Below are 10,056 nucleotides of genomic sequence, written 5' to 3' on the forward strand. Positions count from 1 at the left end.
GCTGAGACAGAATGAATCTCTCCTTGACCCTGATTTTACAATTGCACAACTTACAGTATTTGAGTGTACTGTAACATGCTATTCATTTAGAGTTTTATTTGACCTTTTTGGCCTTTGCAGTTGGACTGCAGTATTTTTACAGTATCCAAGTGCTGAATATATACAAACATTCAGTACTATTCAATATTCAGCACAATACTATTCTTGCAGTATAGGCCTATACAATATATTCACCTTACTCAGTTGCAATTACTATACTTTTTACAGAATTGCAAAATCGTTTACTCAATACAATACAATATACCTTTTTTCTGTAATGTTCTGGATGCTGTGTTCTCCGTTTTTCTCTGTAGTGTCTAATGAATGCTCTGTAGTGTTTATTTTATTGACTCGTTAAAGAGCTCCTGTGTGGGCAAGGATCACTGGCAAAGGACAAGTGCTTCAGTTTAGCAGTGGCACAAGCTGACAAGGAAAATAGCCACTGGTTTATATGAGATCGAGAGAGAGAAAAGCAGAAAGAGAGAGTAAATGGTGGGAAAAGTAGGATCTGAAAATGCCCATCAATCATAAATACACATATAGCCTATACAAGTAACCTCTACGACTGACTGCAGTGATACCCGGCCATAAGCAGCACTCTCCAACATAAAGTGACAGCTTGTCGCTCTCATTATAGTACCATGTGCTATTGTGCCAAGCAGGCTGCAACACACAAACATCCCCAGTTAAAACATATCCAACTGACCTTAATTCAATATTTTTGTGTGGTTCTCCAGTAAAAATATCTAAACATCCTTAAAATAAGATACATTTTCTTGAAATATTATGTAAGATATTAAAGACTTTTAAATGTAAACCTCACTACATTTTGTTAGGTGAATACTTAAAAAATATATATATATAAATAATATTTAATAAAGTAATTAAAGTAAATCTGTTAATGAATTAAGTAATCTGTTTGGAAACATAACAATAGTCAAAATATTACTTTACAGACACATTTAAAAAGTCAAAATATTACTTCCTATGTATTGACATTGTTTTAAGAACATTTTTATTGGAAAACCTAAAAAAAATATATAGATTAACCAGTACTTTTTCCCCTTTTTCCCAGTAAAAATATCTGAATATCCCTAAAATAAGTAAATAAACTAATTTACCTTAAATATTGTGTAGATTGTATAAACACAATATTTATATTTTTATTATATTTAATAAAAAAAGATGTTAAGGACTTTTAAATTTAAACCTCACTAAATTTAGTTAGATGTATACCGTAAAAAGTAAAAATAAATAAATAAAAATAAATAAATAATTTTAAAGTAATAAAGTAATCTGCTATCAGGTTTGGGAAAAATATACTTAATTTAAGATATATTCTCTGACACCTAAAAGTCAAAATATTAGTTCCCAGGTACAGAACATTCCCAGGTAAAAACTTTGAACTGGACAATAAAAGAAAAACAGATTGAAAATTATTAAAAAAATTATGTTGACATTTAAAATTTAATATAATAAAATATTGCAAGGTCTAACAAAATCTCATTGTTCATCCAGATTGCATTTCCTATTCAACCATTTGACAAATGTGTTACATCATGTGTTTGTTTGTTTTTCAAGAGAAAAGTCAAATTCACAATTTTAAAAAAAATTAACTGTCAAATCAAGTTTTGTGTGTGTGTGTGTGTGTGTGTGTTTTAATGCAATTTCAATCACAAGGCTGAAAAATGCAACACTCAAGATAAGATTTAGAGTTCTTACCTCTGGTGGTCTCATCTTCAATGGGCTGCTTGAAGACAGTGATGTCCTTAAAAGTGCAGAGGAACAGGACCACCTTATCGTTCTCATTGCTGATGGGGGCCACCTGCATGTAGAGCCACACAGGGGTTCCTGACAGCACCGGATGAACACAATGAGAGAGGAGAGAGGGTGAGATGAAAGGAAAGTATGAAAAGTATGTGAAGAGAAGTGAATTGAGGGTTTAAAAGAAGTCATGACCAGGAAGTTACAAGACATGGATGAAAATGATGAGAATGGTGAGGGAAAGTGAAAGTGACAGAGAGGTCCAAGGAAGGGAAGGAGAAGAATAAATGATGATGTGATTATTGTGGCGAATAAAGATTGCAGGAGAAAGACAGGAATTAAGAAAAAGGAGGGAGACAGGAAGATCATTGAGAGCAAGGTTCTCAGTTCACCCGTATGAGAAATATACTGTGTAACCCATGTGCCTAATGGGTCATTACATTGGAGCTTAACAGGACAGCTTTATCTTATACAGGCAACATGGGGAGATTTATCTTTATAGTAGCTGCATTAGAAAAATTCAAGAGTGGAGAGTATGCAATTGTGCCCAAAATGCAAGATGCCTTGAGGTGTAAATGATCAAATAACTCAGCAAAGATGTTACGTTTTTAGGGATGGGCATGAGTAGCCGATGATCGTTCATGATCATAAATTACGTGACTGTTAACAGAATCTGGGTAAGGAGATGAGAGCACACACATACACAGACACAACTCGACAGCTAAACCGAGCGTAACTGAATGGAACAGAACACGGGTTCTTCAGACTCTTTAAAATAACTGTTTTAACTTGTTACAGCGTATCGTCAAAATGTAGGATCTTAGTTGTAATTAACGTCAGACTTGTTAAAAATGGACATATGTAAAAATAATCTTTTAGCATGTGCAAAATTTGTCTCATTGTGGCCAAAATTGTACAGTGTGCACCCAGCTTTATGTCAAGCAACCTGTGGTGAAAATAGAAAGTGAACAGTGCTAAAAAATTATATAACGCGATGTAACAACCAAACTTACTCATGACAAATATAAACATTACATCAAATATTTAGTATCTGCAGTTCCCAGAGTACTTGAGTAGACTAAACGATTTAAATGCCCAAACCTATTTCAAGTAGGACACTTTTTTTTCATAAAAGTGAGAACGTTTTTAGAGAAACGTAGTGCCTCTTTTGCCTCCCTTTAGCTCATTGAGTTGAAAACTGTTCCATAAAATCGGACACTTTCTGCTGGCTGTATTGACATTCATGCTGTGTTTGCAAATGAATTAGGTTAGATGTATTATTTGAATTTTTAATGTAACATCCAGACATACTTTTCATTGAACAGGTTATGCGCTGCTTGATATAGTGCCTCTATGTAAAAGAAGAAAGTTCAAAATAAGCAATAAAGTGGAGTCTATATTTTTTATCACTTTTATATTGATTAACTTAACACAATATAACATTATAATCACACGAACAGAGTTTTTACAGTTGTAAAAACACAGATTAGTGCCAGGAATGAAAAAGAGGCTGTGATGATTGAAACTAAGGTGCGTTCAATGAATCGTACTGTTGTTTAATAACATATTGATTGTTCACTGATTAAACGTCTTTCTGGGAAAAAATAAAAATAAAAATCAGTAGACAAAAACTCCACAAAATTGTTTTTAAAAAGTTCAAAAACTCCACAAAATTGTTTTTAAAAAGTTCAAAATTACATGGTCTAGGACCTTTATACAGTGCGTGCTATTGTAAAGACTGTAATTCTATCCGTCACAGCCTAATACATTGTAGCCAGACAAAATGTTTTAACCGATATGCACTGCTTCAAGTCAGACACAATTGGTTTGGGCAGGGCTGCTTGAAGTCGAGCACACTTAAAGTGTTTTCACTGAGATCTTACAGTAATAATTAAAGTCACATAAGAGGATTGGCTCCACATCGCTGTGATTGGCTGATTATGCTGTCAAAATGATAATGCCCATCCATGTTCACAGTCAGCCCACAAATCCACATGAATGGCTAAAACTGGTAGAAATGGGCAGACTGCAAACTAAACTGAACACTACACATCAAACTAAACATGAATATATATATATATATATATACTGTATATAAACGGGAAAATTAAGCCATTTTCTTAAATAATATTCATTCATTTCAGGAATTCAGCATCCTACATCGACACAATTGCATCTCTGTACTTTCACTTTTCCACTAGAAACAGCAGGCACAGTGAAACAATTGTAGCTGGGAATACTCACTGTTCTTCTTATAGAGCAGCACTTCAAAGCAATTGGACTCATAGTTATCAAAGGTCTGTCTGACTTTGTCTATTGTCTTCTTGTCTGTCAGCTCGCCGTACATGAAACTGCCAGGGGGACAGAGAGACAAAGGATGAAAAGTTGAAGAAAGGTTATGAGAGTGAGAGAAGTGGGTGGGAAAGGGAGAAACAGGTGATGAAAATGAGCAAGACAAAGAGAGCAGAAAAAGAGAGTCAGGGAAGTGCGCACACCTGTGTGCCACACACATCCGCCCAGCAAACTCTACCTTGTCTTTCACTGTCAGTTAATTCACAGAGTGTGCACAAGGGGCAGTGGCTGATGACACGGGCTGTCAGTTACTGCAGCCGCTCTATTTAACATGTGGAGGCTGGACAAACAGTAGATGCCGAGCCACACTTCCGACATGTTCTACCCTTAAAGGGTTAGTTCACCCAAAAATGTCGTTCCACTCACCCTCATGTCGTTCCAAACCCGAAAGACCTCCGTTCATCTTCGGAACACAAATTAAGATATTTTTAATAAAATCTGACAGCTCTCTGACCCTGCATAGACAGCAAGGGTACTACCACAATCAACGTAGTACCCTTGCTGTCTATGGGAGGGTCAGAGAGCTGTTTTGAAACATTCATTTTTGGGTGAACTATCCCTATAAGGTTATGTAAAAGGAAGGAAACATTAAATTTGAAACAGTTAAAGCAGCAAAAGACAAGGTATTCTTGTGTTTTTAGTGACTGAAGTTCTCATAAATGTTTGCAAATAAGGTGGCGACAATGGGGTTCAAAAGTCTAAGACCCCATAGAAAATCTGGCAGTCAAATTATAATTCTAGCCTGGAAAAATACAAGAGGTTTTAGGGGGGGAAAATAAATACAACATATTTATAATTCTGTCCTATTTTTTTTAATTAAGTAAATTTGTGACAATGATCATTTGAACATCTTTGTACAGTCCTTAGTTCATGCTGGGAGAAATACAGAAAAATCTGAAATTCATGTTCATTTTCTAATTCAGCTTTTCACTTGTTTGGCTGATTATAAAATTTGGAATAAAATTGTGCATCAAATTTAAAACAAAATGCCAAATTGAAGCATTACAAGTGGTTTCAGACTTTTAGATAATACAATTTAATAATGATAACAAACAAGACACTCAGAAAATTCTTTAAATTAACATTTTACAAATTATTTAAATAAAAAATAAAAGACAAAAATGTTCAATATACAATGACAAAGCTGTAGATATTGGAATTGACAAAGAAGATTTAAGACGTGGAATGAGAATGTGTGGTGGGTAATTTTATGAAGTACATTTTCATGATTTTTTTACTTTTTCAATTTCATGACAATATTACAATGTGAATGTGGTAAATTGTAGTCTATTTTTTTTTTTACTTTAGCTCTTATTTCCATCCTTTCCAATCATGTTATTTTGAAAATTAAGTTTATGTGCTTGAGTTCTTAAACTTTCTCTTTCTCTAACTTTCTCATTTTTGTCCATTTCTTTCTTAAGTGGACACAGAAGGACAATGCTCTACACGTGAGTGCCGTAATGTAGCGCTTATAGCAAATTACTACAATCAGGACTGGGCGACTTTGAAACCTCTATGGCACTGTGCTGAATCCCCAGTTTCCTTTTAAAGATTTTATTTGTTTTGAATCCTATTATCACTTCAGCTTCCATAAAACCAAAAATATAGAGGTAATTATGGTGCATTTGAGTTTTGTGACCCTAAGCTACTCAGAGATTTTTAGTATCAAATCATCACCCTTATTGCTTTAGCTGACAAAGGCTTGTGCCAATTCTACCTCTAAAATTCCCCTTGAATCCTGAGTCAATCTGGAGTCATATCACAGTCTGTAGGCAGATCCATATAACTGCATGGAGGTAGAGCCAAATCGCTGCAGTTGGTATTTCTATTTCTGCTCCGATGATTGGCACCTTACTGAGCATATTTAGCTCTAACAAGGTGTTCAGTGATGGCTCAGGAGAAATGCGCTCTCTGAGTGGCTAAATAGCACACACAGATTCTACTATGGCTCAACACAGCTGAACTGATGTGAGAACTGTGTTGAAGTGATGTGAGAAGTGTGTGAGAAGTGTGTTTTAGCATCATTAACTCACTAACTCAAGCAGAGTAAGAAAATGACGCTTCTGTCCCTAACTTTACCAAATCATTAGCGAAACATCCTCAATTGTCTGATGAGTGAAATTAGCAGAAATAGCGGTCAGTTCTCACTTGAGGAAGACAAAAATAAATAAATAATAAATGATCAAATTCTGTCCTTTCTCTACTTCATATTCTGCATTGCATCAGTTTAATAGATTCAGCTTCTGCTATCCGAGCATAATCCCTCTGGAAAAGTTTGTGAGGCTCTGTTTTCGTATCCAAAATAATGTAATTCTGTGAAAACACATAATTTAGTTATGATGCACACTAATGCATTTTTGGATCCTGCATGCCTTAGCCTGTAAAGTTGAGAAATATAAATTTGAACCACATCACTGTCTGTCCTTGACTACTGAATAAGGACAGAGTAAAATAGACAGGTGGGAGAGCCACTCACCTGCAGGTGCTGCTCTTCTGCATGACCTCTGCCCTGTGGTAACCAGACAGCTTGCAGAATCCGTCATTACTGTAAACTATAGGCCATTCCACGATTTGCGCATTCCCCAACAAGAAACTTGTCTCTGCAATCAAATATAAGAGATGGGACGAGAACACGTTTATTAATGTGCATAAATAACTAATTATTACAGTATATTTAGTGTTCGTATTATCGTCTAGCACGTCAGTTTAGCCAACTTGTGACGCGTTTGGCTGTAGTAAGGAATTGCACAACAAAGGAATACATATAGGAATCAATTTTAATAGACATCTCACAGGAAACACGTAGAGAAACAATCAAACATAAAATGTAAGACTTAGACGAACAGGGATGTCTATCATGTCTGCATTCACAGGCTGATGTCAAGCAAAACCCCGCCCCCTCTCTCCCGAACTGTCAGAAGACATCCAATCGGCCCGAGAGAGAGATCCGATCGGTTATCCAGATAGAGAAGTCACTTGATGTTGCCAAGTGTAAACGCGCCATGTCCTAATTGACTGATGATCCGATCTCCTTGATTGGATCACTGTGATCGCATGTTAATGCCAAGTGTAAACGCAGCCTTAGTCTAATCATCTGAGATGACCAGACACCTTTTTTCCAAAGGTTAAACACTTCCCTTTCAATGGCAATTTGTTGAAAAGAAAAAAGACTTTCAAGCTTTAATTTGTACTCCATTTGTGGAAACTGCCTCAGTTCATTCTTTCATTTGACAAATTGAACTGCAATGCAGTCTTGGCATCAATGTAATTGATACACAGTGGTCTAGCCATAGCAGGTGGGTTAAAGACCTGAACACTGTTCCTGTGAGACTGTGCCATTAAAATGACCAAGTCATCCTCTCTAGTCTTCATTAGTGTTGTAGTGAGGCTAAAGACAGCTGACTTCAGCCTCCCAATGCAGGTATAAAAATAGACAGGCAAAGAGGACATTACAGCACCAGAAACAAACCAAAGCACAAATTGTTACAGAAATGTCTGTGACAATACAAATACTTACACACATAAAGGCAACCACAAACAGAATCATCTTTGCTCACACACACACAAGGCTTTTATAATGCGGCAGAGCTACAGTTCTCTCTGGACACATGCAGTCCTCCACTGAGGAAAAGAGAAAGAGAGAGAGAGAACGTGGCATTTGACACAGCCATTAAAAAAGGTGGCCACTTCTCTCCTTTATTGAATAGTCTCCATTATCTCTCCTCCTCCTCCTCTTTCAGTTGGCCTTCACAGGACCGGCTGAAAAGAGAAGCGGAAAGGATCAAATGAAGTGCTGTCCCCTTGAGGAAGGAGAGCTGAGACTCATTACAGTGGTCTCCATGCCATGGCCCCTGCCCTCGGACCAGGGGCCAATTGCGAGGAAGTGCTCCCTGAGGATGCGAAAGAATGAGATCCTGTTTGCAGATCGGTGCTCGGTTATATGATAATCATGTAATGCTCTGTCACTGATGATATATCGCATTCTCAGCCAAGACAGCACGTTCAGACTAATAAAGTCTCTGCCAAGAAGTCAAGCATTAATAACTAATATGGAAAAGGAGCTCAGGCGAGTGGAGCAGGACCATGTACAGTCACATCCACAGCATAACCAATACAGGAAAGTCTATGCAAGGAATGAATGGTGGTGCAATGAAAGTCATTGTAGTTTATATGTTTTTAATTACTTTTTTCTATTGATTTTTTTTTAAATTTAGGTCTATTTCTATTTTTTATTTACTTCAGTTTTTATTAGTTTTAATGGAGCCCCTAAGGGGACGTGGTGATGTATTTCCATGCTTTTGTGCAAAAAATTGTGTTTGCTCGTAACAGGGCTATTATAGTTAATAAAAATAAAATGAAATCTATTAAAAACATTGTTACTTGAAATAACTGAAATATAAAATAAAGATGTTTTAGTTTAACTTGATGTACTAAAATAACTAAAACGTAAGCTAAATTAAATTGAAAAGCTATTTAGATATATACTGAACAAAATTATAATTGCAACACTTTTGTTTTTGCCCCCATTTTTCATGAGCTGAACTCAAAGATCTAAGACTTTTTCTTTGTACACAAAAGGCCTATTTCTCTCAAATATTGTTCACAAATCTGTCTAAATCTGTGTTAGTGAGCACTTCTCCTTTGCCGAGATAATCCATCCACCTCACAGGTGTGGCATATCAAGATGCTGATTAGACAGCATTATTATTGCACAGGTGTGCCTTAGGCTCACATTTTAGAGTGGCCTTTTATTGTGGCCGGCCTAAGGCACTCCTGTGCAATAATCATGCTGTCTAATCAGTATCTTGATATGCCACACCTGTGAGGTGGATGGATTATCTCGGCAAAGGAGAAGTGCTCACTAACACAGATTTAGACAGATTTGTGAACAATATTTGAGAGAAATAGGCCTTTTGTGTACATAGAAAAAGTCTTAGATCTTTGAGTTCAGCTCATGAAAAATGGGGGCAAAAACAAAAGTGTTGCGTTTATAATTTTGTTCAGTGTATTTAAAAATAAAAAGCAAAAAATCATTAATTTGGCAAAAAAAAAACAATATGTTTATAAAACTTTAACAAAATTAAACTGAAATTGAAAATATAAAAACTTACTCAAAATATTAATAAAAACTATAATAGTATCTCAATGATACTAAAATAATACTGGTTCACAAAAGCATAACATTTATTTATTATATACCATATATCAAAAACTAAACATTAATTTGTGGCCATTTTTATTTTATTGTATTTACAGTTTGGGGCAATGAAAATTAATTTTAATTTAGTTTCTGTTTTTCCCAGTAAAGTTTTTATTTCAGTTAACAATAACAACACTGGCTGCAATAATGATGTAAAAAATAAAAATGATAAAACAAAATAATTATTTAGAATTAAAACTTATATGGACAAAAATTGTTTAAAAATTCTTCAAAATCTCTTTTGTGAACTACACCTTATAGAATTCAAAGACTGCTTTATAAAGTAATGCAATACACAGAGAGCACAGATGCACCTCAAGGCAAAAATAGCATCCATTTCACAGGGCATAAGAGGACACAGCTGTTTTGTCTGGCGGCATGTAAAATCAATGGAATATTGAGACTAGAAAGACTTTAATCTTTATAATCTCACTTGAGGCAAATTAAAGGGATAGTTCACCCAAAAATGAAAATGTGATGTTTATCCGCTTACCCCCAGGGCATCCCAGATGTAGGTGACTTTGTTTCTTCAGTAGAACACAAACAGAGATTTTTAACTCAAACTGTTGCAGTCTGTCAGTCATATAATGGCAGTCAATGGGCTCCATGGTTTTGAGAGTCAAAAAAACATACACAAACAAAACCAAATGAAACCCTGCGGCTCGTGATGATACATTGATGTGTAAAGACACGAAACGATC

At 35.6% G+C, this 10,056-nt stretch overlaps 1 protein-coding gene across 1 annotated transcript in view; it reads right to left on the reverse strand.

Moving 5' to 3' along the window:
• Window positions 1–10,056, reverse strand: part of LOC107707078 (potassium voltage-gated channel subfamily H member 5-like) — a 101,323-nt gene that overhangs the window by 78,554 nt on the left and 12,713 nt on the right. The window contains exons 2-4 of the mRNA XM_016510958.1: window positions 6,632–6,755; window positions 4,048–4,154; window positions 1,762–1,890 (exon numbers count right to left, since the gene is read on the reverse strand). Of these exons, the coding sequence (XP_016366444.1) occupies window positions 1,762–1,890; window positions 4,048–4,154; window positions 6,632–6,755 (360 nt within the window). The remainder of the gene's footprint in view (window positions 1–1,761; window positions 1,891–4,047; window positions 4,155–6,631; window positions 6,756–10,056) is intronic.

Source organism: Sinocyclocheilus rhinocerous, unplaced genomic scaffold, assembly GCF_001515625.1.
Source record: "Sinocyclocheilus rhinocerous isolate Xijiao unplaced genomic scaffold, SAMN03320098_v1.1 scaffold205, whole genome shotgun sequence".
NCBI lineage: Eukaryota > Metazoa > Chordata > Actinopteri > Cypriniformes > Cyprinidae > Sinocyclocheilus > Sinocyclocheilus rhinocerous.